This window comes from Enhydra lutris, unplaced genomic scaffold (assembly GCF_002288905.1).
Source record: "Enhydra lutris kenyoni isolate GAN:26980312 unplaced genomic scaffold, ASM228890v2 scaffoldscaffold18, whole genome shotgun sequence".
NCBI lineage: Eukaryota > Metazoa > Chordata > Mammalia > Carnivora > Mustelidae > Enhydra > Enhydra lutris.
In genome coordinates, this window is record NW_019154102.1 from 6,019,245 (window position 1) to 6,039,433 (window position 20,189).

The 20,189-nt window shown below is 44.4% G+C and overlaps 2 protein-coding genes across 2 annotated transcripts in view; both read right to left on the minus strand.

Annotated features, from left to right (window-relative positions):
* Positions 1 to 1,963: 1,963 nt before the first annotated feature.
* Positions 1,964 to 9,675, minus strand: LOC111148200 (G protein-coupled receptor 75). The gene is made up of 2 exons (XM_022504663.1): positions 9,654 to 9,675; positions 1,964 to 4,007 (listed from the first exon to the last, which is right to left on the minus strand). The coding sequence occupies exon 2, from the start codon at positions 3,907 to 3,909 to the stop codon at positions 2,287 to 2,289; it is 1,623 nt and encodes a 540-aa protein (XP_022360371.1). The 5' UTR covers positions 3,910 to 4,007; positions 9,654 to 9,675; the 3' UTR covers positions 1,964 to 2,286.
* Positions 9,676 to 14,288: 4,613 nt separating this feature from the next.
* LOC111147976 (proteasome activator subunit 4) overlaps positions 14,289 to 20,189 on the minus strand; it is a 112,503-nt gene continuing 106,602 nt past the window's right edge. Inside the window, exons 44-47 of the mRNA XM_022504290.1 lie at positions 19,481 to 19,643; positions 17,163 to 17,296; positions 16,381 to 16,519; positions 14,289 to 15,831 (exon numbers count right to left, since the gene is read on the minus strand). Of these exons, the coding sequence (XP_022359998.1) occupies positions 16,385 to 16,519; positions 17,163 to 17,296; positions 19,481 to 19,643 (432 nt within the window). The 3' untranslated portion in view covers positions 14,289 to 15,831; positions 16,381 to 16,384. The remainder of the gene's footprint in view (positions 15,832 to 16,380; positions 16,520 to 17,162; positions 17,297 to 19,480; positions 19,644 to 20,189) is intronic.

The window sequence follows — 20,189 nt, forward strand, 5'->3', positions numbered from 1 at the left end:
CTCTGTATCTCTGCATAGATGTAGAGATAGACGGAAAGGAGGGCTAAGAATCTAGCCCAACATGTATTTCATGCAAGTTACATCAGTAATTTCTTGAGGAGCATACAGAGACTGAATACCTCATATGCGCATGCTTACTTTTCTTTATACTATTAACGTCTACCTCCCAAAGATGGATCAGGTCATCTCAAACTCAAAGGTTGTACAATAAACCTGTCGGTTCAAATTTTACGAGTAGGAATTACTTTTTAAAAATCTCTGATTGAATCACACTCGAAATGCCTAGCCAAAAAAGAGATACATACCTTAAAAAGTATGAAATATCTTCTTGATTAATCTTAGTAATTATAAAGCTGTTTGGCTTATTGGAATAAATACCCAGTTCTAAATTTAGACAAAAGTCTAATTCCTAATTAGAATTATCTTCAAATGATCTTGGAAAGGATACTGGATTTCTTAGTTCTTTGTTAAAAAGGGGTAATAGACTAACCTATCTCGTGGGAGTATTAACGAATGAAAACAGTGTTGTATTAAAAATATAAAAGCATAATTGAAATAGGTTGTAGTGACTTCCAAAAATAGCATTCAATTACAAACAAGAAAAAAATGTGATAGAGTGGATATTTCTCTTCTGTTAGAAAATTTAAATAGCAAAAATAAAGGAAGAAAAGGAGAGAAGGAAGGGAAGGAGAAAGTCCTAAAAGGTGAATTTAAAAAGAAAATAAAACCCATATCTCCTCCTTAAACCCCCCAAACAGAATGACTGGTCGGTGCTGGAAAACAGCAGCTGGATGAGGCTGTGCAGATCTCAGGCTGAGCACTGACTAGGGGTTTCTCTACACTTCGCGGTGCACTTGTATTTGGGAACAGCCCGGAGAGGGAGCCGTACATTGAATACCTTCCTCCAAAACAACAGTTCCTTCCAACCTGCAGTAACAGTTCTGGAATATAACAATTTCTAAAGATAGGTTTTGGATCTTGACGCTTGTCTTGAGTCTAACAGCTATAGTTTGAAAATTGTATCAAGTTCAAAAGCTAACTGTATAATGAAAATATTTTTACGTAAAAATATGAATTTACCGTTGTTACGCTAGGAATTACAGAGTAGGTCATAAAATTAGTTTTAGGCTTAGAAATACTTAATCTAGTTTTCCTTATCACCCATTGCCAAGATTAATGGGAGAGAAACAGCACAATTAGTTTGAAAACACATAATCTTAAGAATTTTTCTACCGCAGTGATATTTAAACAAAGACAAAAAAATTATTTTGAAATAGTTACTTGGATACTCTTTGTCAGCTTGTTAACAAACCACCCTCACACAGACGGAACAGGGTAAATCCTCCCAATCTCGTTCTCACACCTTCTTAAGCAATAATGGAGATCATCTAACACACGGCAGGAGTCCGGGTTGCTTCGCACATCACCGACACCCTGGCTCAGAGGACCAGTTAGTGCCTCTGCTCCCAGAAATCAAGGTCCTCTACTATAAGTACAGTCCTCTTCACTAGGTTTCTTGGGTAAGCTCATTCCAAAATAGAATGATACATTTTTAGCAGGCAAAAACATATTTCTTAAAAAAAAAAAAAAAAAAAAGAACTATACAGTTAGTCAATTCACACAAAATAATAGCGTCAATTCACACAAAATAATAGGGTCTATCATAAGAAATGGTAGCAATCATAATACTTGGTTGACTGTCTTAGGAAAGCAAAATACCTAATGCCTGTGTGTCTTGGGTAAGGTAATTACTGAGAATATGTTTCTGACTTTCTGCTTTGACAATGTATTATTTATTCAAATAAGCCTGCTACCAAAAAAGTGCATTGTTCCCCATTTCAACACGTCAAAGGATCAAAATTTACAGTTCAATTAAGGAAAAATTCACTGCAGTGAAGATCACACCCTCACATTTAAAAAATCCAGCTCGTGTGCACTTTGAGGACCCGAAACACGGACTCAAACAGTCACAAACTGTTCATTCTCCTTTAATAGATTAGCATGATCATTCTTGGCATCGGTTTAAAAGTTTAGTACCAAAGATCAGAGCACAGGTCAGGGTAAAAATCTAAATTATAAATGTTTACATCAAATCTTAAAACGTCAGGAAACCACAAAGCTAATTGATAGATGCCAATACTTCAGACAGAAGAAAATCCTAACGGCCAACCGTTCCGCTGAACCGGTTAAGTTTTCATCTGCTGTTGGTCTCACAAAAGTGAAAAAGAAATCCATTAGTATCCAAAACAAAAACAGTTTGTGCATGAGTCTCCAGCTTCCAGGACACTAAACGGAGGGCACTGGGATCTGCTTGGCCGACGTGCTCTCATATTCTTGCATTAAATCATTAGTGGTGTGATAATGCATGGCAATATAGGAATTGGCAAATCCGAAAGAGTTTACTGGCTGTAAATTCTGCGGGACGCTCTCTTCCTGGGAGGGGCTGCTGTTATAAATGCTGTAGTAGGGTTCAATCCGGGTGTTGATGGGGGTTGAGCTGCTCTGACCGTAGTGCTGATGCCCAGCGGAGATCTTGGGACTGACCACACTTTCCTTCGAGTGACTTGGGCCGCAAGCCTGGTCCACAAATTTCTTCTGGGGCTTTGGAGACAACATGTAGGCAGAGTTGGTTTCATGATGGGAGGACTTGTTTCTGTTGACCTCCAGGTTCCCTTTTCCCATGGCTCGAAGTCGAGTCTTCTGTTTGCAGCAGAAGAAACCCAGGCCGACATACTGGAGGCACCAGAGCACTTTCCTTCTCAGCCCCGCGCTGTTTCGAGAATATATAAAAGGGTTTAACCCTGACTTGAAAAATATGAGGGTAAATCCAAACAGTTCAAACTGGTAGAGGACGAAGCTCCCATTGCTGGACAGGACCACCTGCACTAAGGAGATCCCCAGGGGAAGACAGCACACCAGGACAGACAGGACAATAATCACGCAGGTGACCACTGCCTTGGAGTCCTTAGCCGTGGACAGGTTGACAGCCGACACGAGCTGGAGCCGGCTAGCTGCCAGGGTGGGCATGTGGTTCAGGCTCTTGGGGTACCCATGGGTCTGAATGTGCTGCAGCTTGTTGTAATTCTGGTTCCGGTAGAGAGCGGGCCCGGTACACTGCACAGGATGGCCCCCTCCCTTCCCGGGGGCCCCCATGAAGGGCTGCGGTCTGGAAGCATCCACTGAGATGACCGGGGGGCACTTCCTGACTTGGGCATTCTTCCGCAGCGTCTGCGCAATCATGATGTAGGAGACCGACACCACCGCCACACAGAAGGTGAAGTCCACCACGTACAGAGACACGATGGCTTTCCCTTCTCCCGCCGTCAGACTGGACATGGGAAGGCAGAGGTGGGACTTGCTGGTTTTCAGGGTGCCCAGGGTGGCCAGAGTGAAACTGGTGGCCCAGAGAAGCAGAGTGAGAAGCACGGTGCAGGGAAAGGAGGCCGTGCGGTTGGGCTGCTTCCCCAGCACCATGCGGAGCCGGTGCAGGGCGATCACCGCCACGGTCTTGAGGGACATGATGACGAAGCCGGCGCTGGTGATGTGGAAGGTGAAGCAGAAAGCATCCGGGATGCTGCTGGCAGGGCTGAAGAAGAGCACGAAGGTGAACATGGGGGCGGTCACTCCACAAATGAAGAGGTCACAGAAGGACAGGTTCAGGATCATGAAATCAAAGTTGGTTCTGAACTTCCTAAAGGCTGGATCAAAGAAGGACAAGAAGACAATGAAGTTGCCGTAAGAGCCCAGGCAGAAGATGACCGCCAGTAGAAAAGTACAGGTGACCAAAGTGGCCGTGTGGATGAGGTGCTGGAGGTCCCCCGGGACGGCAGTGCTGTTTCCTCCCTGGGAGCGAGGTGCGCGCAGCCAAGTCCCGTTGGGACCAACCTCCAGGGGCTCCATGGAGTTCATCTTCAGACGGGAAGGACTCTTCCTTCTGGGGCAAGGGAGTCAGGGCCTGGACTCACAGCTGCGCCACATGCGACAAAAGAGGCCCAAGGCAGAAAAGCCTGCGCACAGAAATGCACACCCAGAGACAGAATTAATGGAGAGAGCAGCGTGATTTCAGGATTTTGTACAAAAGCACTAGGGTTTTTTTTAGCTCTGACCTGAGGCAGAGAAAGCATTTCTTCTCACAAGGCCCAACACAGAAAAGACACAGACACCTCAAAATACATTCTTCCAGCTAATTTCAGGTTTCCTGGCATAGAGGTTTGCAAAATCATTTAAGCATCACCTAGAGAGTGGGTTAAAAAAAACAGATTCCTGGGCCCCACCCTTTGAGTTTCTGGTTGAAGGGTATGCAGTGTTACTCTTAGAAATCTTCTGGTGCCTCATGCTGGAGATCCAAGAACATTATTGCACCAAAGAGATCACTCCCTACTTAAAGCCTAATGTGGTAAATCACATGATAGAGTAAGAGAAAGGGAACCTAATCCACCCTGGGGTAGAGGCTGAGAGGCTGAAGGGAGTGGTGCTGAGGAGGAGCTCGCTGTGGGGGGAGGGGAGGGGCAGGGACTGGCGGGAAGGCAGGCTGGGAGGACAGGAATAGCTCTTACAGCATGTGCTTGAGATACAAGCCAGAGGGTATTGCTGAAGTACACTGGGGCCCCCACAAATCGCTAACAAATCCTATTTCTTTCTTTCTTTCTTTTTTTAAAAGATTTTATTTATTTATTTGACAGAGAAAGAGAAATCACAAGTAGGTAGAGAGGCAGGCAGAGGAAGGGGGGGAAGCAGGCTCCCTGCTGAGAGGAGATTCCCCGGGTGATCCCAGGACCCTGAGATCATGACCTGAGCTTAAGGCAGAGGCTTAACCTACTGAGCCACCCAGGCGCTCCAACAAATCCTATTTCTTTTCCTAGGAACAAGCCTTTATTTTCTATCATGTATCATTTCTTCTCCCTGCTGGTAATTTCTTGGCCAACTCCCCATCTTCCTTTGGAGAAAATTTTGTGGACTATGTTTGAGAGGCAAAAATGAAAGCATTCATGGGTGTCAATTATATTCGAGATTAACAAGGTGAGCACCCATTTGTCAACTCTCAACCACTGTACAGAGGTGAGTTATTATTCCAACAGCAATATCCTCCCGTGGAAGCAGGAGGCACACATCCACTCATGCATTCACTGGCTCAGTTTACATTTATTGTGTGCACACTCTATGCCAGCTTTATGCTAGGGTCTGTGGGTGGACAGAGGAGTAAGACCTAGCCTCTGTTTTGAAAGAATTAACTTCTCTTTCTTTCTGCTCTTTATTCTCTTCAACTTTTTTTTTTCCTCCAGTGAGATTTAAAGTACTCTCACACATCTTCTGCTATTCCAGATCCCAGAGCCCTGTGGGGCCTGGTGCCTGTTGGGCTGGCAGAAAGGGCTACTTAAGATGGCGAAAGCTCCCGCCACAAGACCTGAACTCGGACCGGAGAACAAAGGCCCAAGATGGTGAAAGTTCCCGCCACAAGAACTGAGCTCCGACAGGAGAACAAAGGCCCAAGCAGGAATCTGAGACCCCCGCCCCGGGCTCCTATGGACCAAAGGGACCCCGACAAGCAGGCGAAATATCCGAATAAAGGAAACTTGCCAAAAGACCCCTGAGCTCCCCTCGAGACCCCTTAAAAGCCCCCTCCTCCCTGCCTTAGGCGCGACTTCTGCCACTCTGCTTTCCAGAGTTGCGGAACTTCGCCCGAGGGCGCCCACCTCCTCCCCGTGCAACTTTCCTGGCTCCCCTCCTTCTGAGTCCTGAAACTTCACCGGAGAGCGCCTTTAATAAATCTTGCCTTGCACCCACTTTGCCTGGTGTTGTGTTTATCTCGCCAGAAAAACTTTACAGTGCCCTCTCTGCTCTGAAGGATGCTTCCAGTGGGAAGTTGTACCTTAGAGACCGGTGCATTGCTCTTGACAACTCAAATGTATTGCTTGAATTTAGCATTTTAGGAGCAATGGCACTGGGGAGGTCCAGCAGTGATGTCCCAAATATTTAATCACCAGCTCCTAAGGGGTCCCAGAGGCCTCCAGCTGTGTCAAGGGTTAACCCTTCAGTTGCTGGATCCTGGGGCAGAGATAAAGAGGGGCCAGGTCCACGATGGATTCCTAAGGGCTCTGAGCAGCTACCCGAAGAGAAGTCTCTCTGCATTCAGTAGTAGGTATGGCTATGCCAGTGAGAACGGGACAAATTTCAGTCCTGGGGAAGTCCATATACCTAATGGTATATTGGTATATATATTCTTTATGAAGGAAGAGATGGCCTCTTTTTTTTTTTTTTAAAGATTTTATTTATTTATTTGACAGACAGAGATCACAAGTAGACAGAGAGGCAGGCAGAGAGAGAGAAGCAGACTCCCTGCTGAGCAGAGAGCCCGATGCGGGACTCGATCCCAGGACCCTGAGATCATGACCTGAGCCGAAGGCAGCGGCTTAACCCACTGAGCCATCCAGGGGCCCCAGAGATGGCCTCTTTATTCTCAATGGTCGAACAGTAAAGATCATGACATTATGATGAATTTCTCTACTGGCAAGGAGACCAGCTTTTCTGTACTTTCTTTATAAAATTTCTGTAAGGGAAAAATATAAATTTCTACCTTTTGTATCTTGATTAAAATTTAAAAATAATGGATAGCTTACTGTTTTCACTTAAAGACCCTGTGCCTGCTTCTAAACCCTTTTTGATAGCTCCATAGTAGAAACAACAACTTTTACTGTTTGTTTTCATTGTTAATTGGAGGATTGGTATTAGCTAATGAAAAGAGAAACAGCAAACAAAACTCAGTTTGAGGAGGCAGGAAGGCAGAGAGGTGATACTATTGTTTCTAGCAAAGGGGAAACCCTTTGGAGGCAGGGAAATGAACAGGGGTGAAGATCGAAGTAGGAATTGGGTTTGGGAAATTAGAAGTATGAAGCATCTGGAATTGATGCTAAGAGAAATATCGAGTAAGTGGGTAGTAATGAAGAAGTGGGGTAGCTGGAGACTATGGAGACCTCAGGCTAGGAGATTATTTAGAAACAGAACAGTCAAGGGGAAGATGGAATGGTAAGGCACCAACATTATTCAAGAAAAAGAGGCAGGAGAAAAAAAAGATTTGGAATTGCTGAGGGCCAACTTCCACTTTCTTCACAGTTATAATTTTTTCAATGTATTTAAAAATTTTCAAACTTTTGGGGCGCCTGGGTGGCTCAGTGGGTTAAAGCCTCTGCCTTCGGCTCGGGTCATGATCTCAGAGTCCTGGGATCAAGCCCCGCATCGGGCTCTCTGCTCAGCAGGGAGCCTGCTTCCTCCTCTCTCTGCCTGCCTCTCTGCCTGCTTGTAATCTCTGTCAAATAAATAAATAAAATCTTTAAAAAAAAATTTCAAATTTTAAAAAAAGGAATTCTAGGTCAGTAATATAATTATCAGTATCATTAATAGTATGTTAACTTTGTTGAGTGCTTATGATGTGCTGGGCACTGTTCTCAGTGTTCCATGCTATTAACTTGTTGAATCCTCAGGACCAGGAAATAGTACAACTCATCCCCATTTTACAGATAAGGAAAGTGAGCTGGAGTGAGAGCTCCTAATTTAAAGCAGTAGGGGGGCGCCTGGGTGGCTCAGTGGGTTAAAGCCTCTGCCTTCGGCTCAGGTCATGATCCCAGGGTCCTGGGATCGAGCCCCGTGTCGGGCTCTCTGCTCCGCAGGGAGCCTGCTTCCCTTCCTCTCTCTCTGCCTGCCTCTCTGCCTAATCGTGATCTCTGTCTGTCAAATAAATAAATAAAATCTTTAAAAAATAATAATAAAAAATAAAGCAGTAGGGCATGAATTAGAAGCCAAGCAGGTACTCTCTACAGCTGACACTTGTCCTTAACCGGCTCAACTCAGCATAACAACAAAGAGAAAGGGGCCGTCCTCAGGTCAGAAGATAGTTACAGCAGCCTTCATTTACTGGGTGATTAGCATACATACCAGAAGCTTTACACAAGCTATCAAACTTTACTTCACTCTCAGTACAATCCTATGAAGTAGGTATTACAATCCCTCCCCAACTCTAAGTTCCTGGAACTCAAATAGGAACACAGGACACACTTCCATGTACCTTTTTGGCAAAGTTGATAATTATGGTTGTGGCATAAAGTAATTATAAGTCATTCTTATTGGAGCATTAGGAAAAAAAGAAAGCAATGAGAGGCCGGGAAGAAAAGGAAAAGCAAAACATAGAACAGAAATATAAGTTTTGGGGCACCTGGGTGGCTCAGTGGGTTAAGCTGCCGCCTTCGGCTCAGGTCATGATCTCAGAGTCCTGGGATCGAGTCCTGCATTGGGCTCTCTGCTCAGCAGCGAGCCTGCTTCCCTTTCTCTCTCTCTCTGCCTGCCTCTCTGCCTACTTGTGATCTCTGTCTGTCAAATAAATAAGTAAAATTAAAAAAATATATATATATAAGTTTTGGCAGACAAACTTACAGAGTAAAGGAGAAGAAGGAAAAGTAAACCCACTTCTGGGACTTTTAAGAAAGAGGAGGCTGAGATCGTTGTTTTGAACGAAGTTATGATGGTAGCTCTATAAAATTCAGTGATTCTCGGTGTGGGGTGATGAATGAATGCTTATTTGGTACTGCTATATAGTAAATACAAATTACCAACTTTCCTTTCAATGCAAGCATACTAAAGGCTCTTTATTTCTGGCACCATAAGTAGGTGATTAAAGTCATAAAATCAGAAAAATTTTAAGTTGGAACACCAGTCTTTGGCGGGCCTGTTAGCCACAGTTAGAATGAATTCATATCTATGTGCATCTTGTTACAACTAAGGAGGGGGGATCCTAAAGTAACTAGTAAGCAAGGAATAGTAAATGAAAATTTGTGTAAAGTGGCAATGATTTCTCACTAAGATGTGTGAAAAGCCTGTGATAATCTGATGTGCTATCTTAATATTTTAGTCCATATGAAAACGTTTTGTTTGAGCTTTTACAAGTTAGCTCCTGGCTGGAATTCTTCCAAACGCCCCCCCCCCCTGCCCCTTAATGCCTTAAATTCCTTGAGGACAGGCATTTTCACAGGCTAACCCTCACAGAGAGCAAGGTTCTGTGCTATTATTATCCCCATTGTATTTGTATTAATCAGGAAAGCCTCAGGGAAGTGAGATGACTTGCCCAAGGTCACTAAGATTCAGGTTAGATTTATCTGATTTCAGAGCCCATGCTCTTTCTCCCCAGTTCAACTACCTCTTGAAGCCCGGAGCAGCTGACGGGTTGGGGTAGGGTCAATGGATGAGGGAGATGGGGAGGCTAAGGAAGTTCCCCCCCAAATCTGGGGATGGAGAGCGAGGATTTTGGAAGGGGAGGTCGACCCCAGCCAGGGACTAGCGGTGGGCGGGCGCTCCCCGGGGTGCGAAAGGTAAGGAAGGCCTACTTCGGACCTGGAAGCTTGCAAGATAATCGGCGGAGGGCTGGTGGGGGGCTGAGAGCTCACACAGGGCAAGGGCAGTGGGGAACCGGTTCTGCGTCCCGGCACAGCCCGGGAGCCGGCCCCGCAGGGGCGAGATGGCTTCCACGCAGACCGCGCCAGGAGGGCAGGTGCGCGCGGCCGGGCCTGGAGCAGCGCAGCCCAGCTTCTCCTAACCCGTCGGCTTCCCGGGACCCGGCCCTCCCGGCCCCCGCGGGGCATCCTCCTCAGGGGCCCGCGGCCTCTCACCTGCCCGGTGGCCGCAGCGCCGCCCCCCTCCTCCATCTCGCAGCCCGGACCCCAGCTCCGCCCGCCGCCCGGGAGGAGGCCCGGCTTGAGGCATCATCGCCATCGCCGCCGCCGCCTCCGCGCATCCCGGGAGCCGCCGAGCCCGGGGCGCCGAGGCGCAGTCACGGAGACGCCGAGGGCGCCGCCCCCTCCGCCGGACACTCAGGCCCCGGCGCCTGCCTGCCCCTCGCGCCCTCAGCGCCTCGCGGGCCCACGGGGCTGGCCGGGGCCGCCGCCCCGCCCTCCGCCCCCCACGCCGCGCCGCTGCCCGGCCTGGGATCGCGGTTCAGCCGCGCGAGGACCTGGGCTCGGAGGCGGGCGAGAGCTGGCGCGCAGAGCAGGAGGGGCCTGCTGTCTGGGCCGCAGGCCGGCGACGCTGCCCGCCCCCTTCCTAACCCCATGGCCGCAGCGGGTGGAGAGCGTGGGACCCGCGGGTGGTGAGCGTGGAACCGGCGGGTGGCGGGGCTCCCGTAGGTGCCCGGGGCTTCCTCCTGGCGCGGCAGCTAACACTCTGCCTCCTAGATTCAGCTGGCGTCATCGTCCACTTCGGTACTTTGAGACAGTTTGTAAATGAAGTCATAACAGAATTTAATTTTTAAAAGACTATTATTTGAGAGAGAGAGAGCGCGCGCGCGCAAGAACGCGGGTGGGGCGGGGAGGAGGGTAGGGGCAGAGGGAGAAACAGGTTCCCCGCTGAGCAGGGAGGCCCATGCGGGGATGCGGGGCTCCAGCCTAGGACCCTGAGATCATGACCTGAGCTGAAGGCAGAGCTTAACTGTAGGAGCCACCCAGACGCCCACAGCAGTTCATCTTTTTAAATAAGAGAACTGTTTGGTACCAACAAGTACCAAAGAATTTGACTTAGGTGTAGAACATCTCCCCCAGTATCCTGTGCTTTCATCAAGAAAAAACGAGAACTGGGTAATTTATGAAGCAGACGTTCAACCCACGTTTGACTATGCTGTTAGAATTCTGTGTAGAAAAACTTTACAGAAATTTTCAGTTAATTCCCACATAATATTCCACTCCCCAACCACTTGCAGTGAAGCGGTTCTAATCAATGTTGTCAGTTATGATGAACTCTGGCCCTAGAAATAAGCAATTGAAAGGGAAGACCCACTAGTATTCAGAGAATTCTAACCTAAGTTCTATCCCTCTCCATATGGATTAGCTACTGAATAACTGCCAGCTGATTTCCAGGCATTTGGCCACATTACAGGAGATTACAGTAGGTTTGGGCTGGAAGGTGGCCATCAGAGTTACACCTAGAGAATTTATACGGGGGAAAAAACAAAACCCAAGCTGTAAAAGAGTCTAGAGAAGAGGAAATCGGGAACTAGTTAGTACCATCAGCAAGTCTAAAGCTACTAGAATTATGTCTACAAAGTGTAACTGCCAAAAGTGCCAAAATGCAACACAGGCTTAGTAGTTTAAAAAAAAAAAAAAGGAAAAAGGAAAATCTGCAAAGGAACAAGCAAGGCTGACTATAAATGTTAAGATATGAATGGGCTGGGGTCCCTGGGTGGCTCAGTTGGTTAAGAATTGGATTCTTGATGTTGGACTCAGGTCATGATCCCTGGGGTGGTGAGATCCAGTAGGGCTCTACAGTTGGTGGGGCGTCTGCTTGGAATTCTCTCTCTTCCCCTCCCCACACCTGCACTCTCTCAAACAGATCTAAAAAAAAGGTGGGCGGGCGCTATCAATTTTCAGGGAAACAAGCATTCTGTCATTGGCAATGCAAATTCATATGTGTGCACGTGGAGTAAAACAACGTATCAGAGCAATTACAATATCTAGATTCTTGACCTAAAATTTTCCTCACAATTTATCCTGAGGAAATAATTGAAGAAAAATGTTTTAAGCATGAAGTTATGAAAATATTTTTTTAAAAGATTTTATTTACTTGAGTGAGGGAGGGAGAGAGCGAGCAAGCAGAGGGAGAGGGAGAAGCACACCCCTCTATGAGCAGAGCACCCCACTTGGGGGTTGATCCCAGGACCCTGAGATCCTGACCTGAGTTGAAGGCAGATGCTTAGCTGACTGAGCCACCCCAGTGCCCCAAAGTTATGAAAATATTCATTGCAATGTAATCTGTAGTAGACAAAACTGAAAAAACCCTAATGTTCAACAACAAAGAAACACTGAACACAATTATATTAACAAGGCAAATGGTCTTTGTGCACAAAAATAACTATGAAGACTATGTAGAAGTTGATTTTTCAGTAAAGCAAAATTCCTCTGGCTACACTACTAACCACAACTGGCCTACAATCCAAAGGGCTTGGCAATGCCGTGTATCGGGAGTATTTGAAAACAGCTTTCTCATACTGCTTATTTTTTTCACAAAACTTTCATTCACATTAAGAAACTAGGTGGGTAAATTTTCTTTCTAAATATTGAAATATAATTTGCAAAGTCTTTGTTTTTTAAAGGATCCACTCAGAAACTAGATTAGCCATGACAACCTCAAAGATATACTTTCCCCTTCCCTGACGTAGAAACCTACTCGACTCTTCTTCCACACCCGAACAGCACTGACTTCTCACCTTTGGCCTGCTTTCCCCATCCTTAACACTGTTCCTGCTGCTGTTCTCCATTCTTTCAGTGCAACATACATTTAAGAACTACCTTCGACAATAGTAGCCACCACCCCTTTTCTTTTCCGCATCCCTTAAAGTCTTGAGGCCTCTGGTAGAGAATATAGGGAATTAAGTCATTCACAGGATGACCAGATCAGGGGATCAAGGTAATAAGCAACATCTACACCCGAAGTCAGAATTCCATGGGGCAAATGTTAGAACCTCAGATTAAAGAATCCTGTTTCTAGATCTACAGTGGGCCTTAAGAACCTTCACCAGAGGTTTTCAGTTCTGATGTACAGCTGAAACATATGAAGCTTTTATTATTTACTTATTTATTTACAAGATTTTGACAGGGAGAGACACAGCGAGAGAGGGAACACTAGCAGGGAGAGTGGGAGAGGGAGAAGCGGGCTTCCTGTGGAGCAGGAAGCTGGATGCAGAGCTCCATTCCAGAACCCCGGGATCATGACCTGAGCTGAAGGCAGACACTTAATGACTGAGCCTCCCAGGCACCCCTATATGTAGCTTTTAAAAGACACTGACGCTTGGGGCATGTGGATAGCTCAGTGGGTTGGGCGTTGAGACTCTGGATTTCAGCTCAGGTCATGATCTCAGGGTTCTGGGACTGAGACCGGTGTGGAACCCTGGAACCCAGCAAGGGGGCTCCACACTCAGCAGGGAGTCTTCTTGGGATTCTCTTCTCACTGTGCCCCTCCCCCACCTCACACAAGCATGCACTAAAAATAAATCTTTTTAAAAAGATACTGACATCTGGGGGCACCTGGGTGGTTCAGTTGGTTGGGCATCTGCCTTTGGCTTGGGACATGACCCTGTAGTCCTGGGATCGAGTCCTGCATCAGGCTCCCTGCTCAGTGCTCTCTTTCCCTCATAAATACACTTTTTTTTCCAAAGATTTTATTTATTTATTTGACGGAGAGAGAGATCACAAGCAGACAGAGGCAGCCAGAGAGAGGGGAAAGCAGGCTCCCTGCCGAGCAGAGAGCCCGACATGGGGCTCAATCCCAGGACCCTGAGATTATGACCCGAGCCGGAGGCTTAACCCACTGAGCCACCTAGGTGCCCCTCTCTCATAAATACAATCTTTAAACAACAACAACAAAAAGGACTGACACCTGAGCCACACCCAGAGAAATTCTGAGCGCAAGATGTCACAGCAGGTGCCCAGTATCTTTTATTTTTTTTTAAGATTTTATTTATTTGACAGAGATCACAAGTAGACAGAGAGGCAGGCAGAGAGAGAGAGAGAGGGAAACAGGCTCCCCGCTGAGCAGAGAGCCCGACGCGGGACTCGATCCCAGGACCCCGAGACCACGACCCGAGCCGAAGGCAGCGGCCCAACCCACTGAGCCACCCAGGCACCCCAGTATCTTTTATTTTTTAAAGTTCCCACTTGGGGCTCCCTGCTCAGCGGGGAGCCTGTTTCTCCCTCTGCTAATAAATAAATAAAATATTTAAAAATAATAAAGTTCCTACTTGAGGAACTTGCTAAGGCATAGTTCAATACAGCTTATTTTAGAAAAATCTGTGGTTAATATATAATGTAAAGCCTCACAACTTAAACTGTGATCTCAGGGCCAGGCATCAGTATCATGAACTAGCAGCATGAATTTAAATTCACATTTTAATAAAGCCCCACGTGATTCTTAGGCACATCAATTTGAGAATCAATGGTCAAGACCAGTGCTATCCAACAGAACTTTGCATAATAAAAGCATTCGTCTGTGCTACTCAGTAAGTAGCCGTACTACTAGCCATAAGTAGCTAATGAGCACTTGAAATGTGGGTACTGAGGCTGAGGAAATGAGATTTTAATTCATATGTAAATAGTAAATAGTAGCTATTGGCTACTGTACTGGACAGGTCTGATCTAGGTAATCTGGTTTGGCTGGAGGGCATGCATATATGGATCCAGGTCTACAGATGCAAAAGGAATGCATGGGAGTCACTGCCTACAGAACTGTCTTCTCTTCTTAATGAAGACAAAAGCCAGGTGTTAAAAAACAATCCATTTATTGGGTTTTAAACTAGTTACACAATTGAAGTCATCAGTTTGGCACTACTCTATACAGGGATTGCGCCTGGGTACGCTGACAATTCAATACTGTACCAGGACCTCTGCTGTGCTTCGGTCTGTATGGAGTCATTAGCAAGTAGATACTAAAAAATATACTGTAGTGTTCCTTTAAGGAAGACTGTACAGGGTGTGTTGCAAGATGACATTCACCAGCTTGTGAATTACTTTAACCTAGAAGATACCTTGCATTCTATAAACTTGTCATAGGCAAACATGTGGTGTTTGCATTTAGGGATGCACACAAAATGTTACATAAAAATCCAGACATTTTAAAGATAAATGAACTCAAACAAAACCCCACACCTCAGCTTTTGTAACATGAAAAGATAGGGAAAATAATTTAAAAACACAAAAAATGCATTCAATTGGTACAAAAACCAAAAAGTCACTATAATAAAGAGCTACATGTGAATCTTTACAAATTAATTACACAATGCTGCTGTGTAAAAGGTTGCATCTGTACAAAGTCTTGCCAGTGCTATCTCTACAGTTTATACAGTCTTTTACATCTATATAACATTTATTAATAAACAAGTCAATTAAATATAAAGACTTATTAGTCTCTCAACAATTCTGCAGGCAAAAAAAAAGAAAAAAAGAAAAAAGAACAAAAAAGGAAAAAAACTTACAGAATTTCCACAAACACAGCAGTCTTCCATTAGGTGAAATATAACAGTTTTCAAAGAGGGTTGATCAAACAGTATATGTAACAAATACAGGTAAAAATCAACCAGTCAGGGTTTTTATTATTGTTGTTGTTTATTTTCAAAATCACACATTGTATACACACACAACAATCAATCAAAAATTTATTCACCAAACCCCCAGTTTTTCAGCAACTGCTCTTTCTAATCAGCACCAAAAACTCCAGTCTGTGGGAAGCACGTGGACACAGCCTTCACTTCTGTGTCTTGGTGGAGCACTCCATCAGGTCCTTGGTTACATTCGAGATTCGCCCTCTTTTCCTTCCCTCTTCATGGCTCTCCAGACCCAAGGCTCTCAAAGGCTTCGATTTACGGCTCACAGCCCTACTACCATCTACACCCAACAGCCATTTGGAAAAAATTCAAAATAATTTGAGATGAATGAAATGACGGGACCTGTGTTACAGATAGGTATTTTCCATTACAAATGAACTGTTTCTTAATGAGTTCCTAGACTCTGTTTGGTCTTGGATGCCATGATCATATTGGGTAATTATTTCTAGTCTGAGACACTGTGGCTTTATCAGATGCCTCAAAGAAAAAGTGATCAATACTCTGGAGACACTTCCAGACAAGTTAGGTAATCAAATGGCAGCTGAGAACCTGTGGAACGGAGACTAATGAGACCAAACACAGAAGCCACCAAAATGATGAGAGCTCAGCGGAGGCAGAGTTTTAAAACCTGCAGAGAGCCGCCACAGATGGCACCTGAGGATCTGGAATTTTTGATGAAAGAGCTTGAAGCGAGGACTACTCATCTGTATCAGGGAGGGAAAAAAGTCTCCGTTAGACAAAAGGACATGCAACTCTAAAGCTCAGTAAGTGAAATTTCCTTTCCTCTTCTTCACCTACTGGAAAGGTTTCTGGGTTCTCTTTAGCTCAGGATGTAAAAGAAATACTCAAGAATCCAGATGAAATGTTCTCACAACTGTATACAACCTAAGGTCCTCAGGGCAACTAAAATGCCCAGGCCCCACACCGGAGACAAAGAAGAGTCAGATTTCTTTTAACTAACCACTCCCAGGCTAATAAGCACTCTCATTTATAAAGGTCCAAAAGCAGTCACATCAATTCTCTGCATTATTACCTGAAGCAGAGAAGCAGGGAAAAATTCTCTGGAAACTTACTTGCACTGACCATAGCAAAAATCATATTAACATTTTTTTAAAATCATCTAAATAAGGACATCTAATAATGTCAGCAAAAAGAAAAAACTTACGAACACCCACTTCTCAGTCATCAAACCAAAGATATCTATCTACCTGAGGATGTCAGACTTCTTTAAACTCAGCATTTTGCCAACTTACCCTTCTATGCATAATAGCATGGGGACACAAGGAGATCGGTGAGAACAAGCAGCTGGTCATCTGTGAATTGCTGTTTGTGTTCCTGCCAGTTGTCATGGTGCGTCCTTCGGAAATTGGATAAGGTCTTTTTTACAGTCATCTGTAGGGTAGGCAACCCATATACATTTTATTTTAACCTCTGCAAGATTAAGATTATATTTAGGATAAACCGAGCTATGTAAAAATCTCTCTAGACTCAGATCTCACACTTCATCGGGTGCTGCAAAACCAACAAGCCAACTGCAACTTTGCAAAGCCACCGAGCTCACTTTAAAATGACGGGCTGCACTTTAGGACAAGCTCCTGGCATTTGCACCGTGTTAGTAAACCAGTTTCAATACACAGCCATGTCTATTTCCCAAGTGAGAAGGACAAAGCCATTGGTCTTTGCAGTCATTTAGACACAACTGTTCTCTAATACCACCATCACAATTTCCTATTTAGTATTAGCTCACAGTTAGATACTTCCTAGATAGAAAATATCAGTAAAATAAAAGTATAGGTTAACTATCCTGACAACACTGACAATATTTTACTTCCACTGGGCTGGGAGAGACAGAAGCTTTATTAATTTCCTTGCTACCAAAAGATCTCAAATATACATGAAAACAAGGCCTCCACAAGATCTTACTAATCACTGTTGAGTAGGCTTAGCCCTGGCCGACATACTAGTAGCAGCAGCTTTCTCAAAAACATCACTGATATAATATGTGTGCAAAGAAATTAACAAAGAAGAATTTTACCTCAATTGGCTGCGGATCATTCAGGTGTGCACTGAGATTCATAAGGAGCTGGGGCATCCAGGTAGGAACATCGTAGGGACTAGAAAGAACACATGCACCAAGTCCTAGCACCCCAGCATGACGTTTGACCAACTCTGAAAAAAAACAAAAACAAAAACAACAAAACCCCACCAAATATATGTGCAAATATTTACAGGACACTATTGCACATGTCACAGTGAAATAAAATTAGTTTTCGATGAAGCTGTTATTGATATGTGAATTTCTGCATTTAAAAAATGCATCTGTGTGTACACACACCAAAGGACATGATTTTCAGGCTGAACTAAAGACATCCTATAGCTGTCCTTCAAGGACAGTGGAATTACATCTAAGTCAGAAATGCAACACACATTTGTTAGGACTTACACAGTAATAGTTTCAATCAATTCGTATCACATGCAAAAGTGCAATCCCTGATCTTAAAATAATCAATTAAAATCAGATCCCACTTTTCTGGATAGATCCACAGAATGGATAGATTCATGAGGTAAACATACTGTATATGAGGAATGTCTGTGTTTCTCAGAGCTGCAGTGTGTCTGTATTCTACAGAGTCTTTCTTTCTTTCTTTTCTTTCTTTTTTAAAAGATCTATTCTTTCTCTAGTGATAGAAGTTACTGCTTTCAAATTCTCCTGTTTTTCATTAAAGTTGTATGTGTGTATTATATGTGTATACATGAAATATGTTGCCTAGGGAATTGAAGTTAATAAAAAAGGAATACAAAACAGAATTGTAAATAATGCCATTTGGGATAACAAAGGTCTAAAAATAAAACTATTTTGGTACTTAAGTATTAAATTATTAAAAAACAGTTCTCAAGCAAAGCAACTAGAACATTCATTGTATTAGGTCATTATATGATTTAATTAAAACCCTTTTGTAATCAGCACTGAAGAGCTTCACATTCCAAGCACTTCCTGCAAATCCAGTAAGCTTCCTATTAAGAGTTGTTCTATATATTTTCCATTCTTCCTGTGACTATAGGTAGCAGTGGCAAGGTCAAATGGCTCTTTGCAACTGTTATTATTTTTTAAAGATTTTATTTATTAATGAGAGAGAGCAGGAGCAGATGGGAGGATTAGAGGTAGAGGGTAGAGGGAGAGGGAGAAGCAGACTCCCCACTGAGCAGGGAGCCTGACGCCAGGCTCAATCCTGGGGCCCTGGGATCATGACCTGAGCTGACTGCAGGCACTTAACCAACTGAGCCACCCAGATGGCCCTACTTATTTATTTATTTATTTATTTATTAGATTTTATTTATTTATTTGACAGATAAAGATCACAAGTAGGCAGAGAGAGAGGAGGAAGCAGGCTCCCTGCTGAGGAAAGAGCCCAACACGGGGCTCGATCCCAGGACCCCAGGATCATGACCCGAGCCAAAGGCAGAGGCTTTAACCCACTGAGCCACCCAGGTGCCCCTATTTTTTAAAAAAGATTTTATTTTTAAGTAATCTATGTACCCAACATGGGGCTTGAACTTATAACCTTGAGATTAAGAGTTGTATTCTCCACTAACCGAGTCAGTAAGGTGCCCCACATTTAAATGTCTCTTTAAATATGACATAGTAGGGTGCCTGGGTGGCTCAGTTGGTTAAGTCACTGCCTTTGGCTCAGGTCATGATCCCAGAGTCCAGGGGTCGAGTCCCCCATCAGGCTCCCAGCTCTGCAGGGAGCCTGCTTCTCCCTCTGACCTCCTCTCTCATGCTCTTTCTCACTCTCACTCTTTCTCTCAAATAAATAAATAAAATCTTTAAAAAAAAAAAAAAAGTGACATCGTAGTCAGGTCTGATTCTCCTGTTTATCTTCTTGCTTAGAGCAGAAGCTCCTGCTGAGGACTTCTCTCACCCTCTCTCCAAATGCCCAAGGAAGTAGTAGTGAACAGTACCCCCTCTAAACAAAAGAAAAGCTTGTTTTGTTTTCTTAGTATTTTCCTTGTACATTCACACCTAAGCTATAAAATCTAAATACAAGTATTTTATACTCTCCAAAATAACTCATTCTACACCTCTCTTTATAGAAAGTGCTTTCATGTGGGCAGGCAAACCTGATTTATTTCACAGGTATATGCCACAGTGCACAGGTTCCTCTGTGCCTCTCAGTTTTCGCTCTTCCCCTCCAGGTCTGGCCTGCTGTAGGCAAAGCTTATTGAAAGCAGTGATAACTATTCCTAGGACCTAGCAAAGACCCAGGTACATACAAGTATTCAATAAATATTTGATGAGTAAGCCTGGTTAATTCCCAAAAGGACGTGTGTACTTTATACCAGCACTGTTACCTGCAGAAGGAATCGTATCTCCTACGGAACCAGGGTCTCGCTTTCTTTTCTTCGGTAGTTTCGTTTTGCAAAGTTGCTCAAAATGAATCTGCATAGGGCTGTCCATGGTAAGGAAGTTACACTGTAATAGACCGCTTAAGGTGGTAGCAGCCATCTCTCGAACCTGTAGAGATAATCACTTCTTAATTTACAGCAGAGATCCTAACCGTCAGGGGAATACTAGAGGCTGGGAGAGTGGTGGGAACGGGCTAGGGGACTTCCCCAGACTTCTATGTGCAAACTGTGAATACTCTCATGCTGGTTCTTCCGGGAGGATTCATCAGATTCTCAACAGGTCTGTGACCTCAAAATTGATGAAAGCCACTATATTAGGGCTGGACCAAGTAAATGCTTAACTATTTAATACAAAATTAAATTTCTCCATAAATTATTTTCCCACTGACCAGCAGCTGTCCTTCTCAGGGCTGGAACTGTAAGCGCAGTGCCAGAGCCCAGCATTAAAATGAATTTTTCCCGGACTCCACACCTCTTATAACTGCTGCTGTCGTTTTCGTTGGGAACACAAATACAGAGCAATCTGTATAACTGGCATATGTTGTAGAGATTTATATCCAGTTTACTTCTTAGGAATTTCCCTGGCTGCTGTCAGACTACAAACATAGTTTACCGAAGTACCAAATGCAGAGTGGAACACAGTCCATTTCAAAAT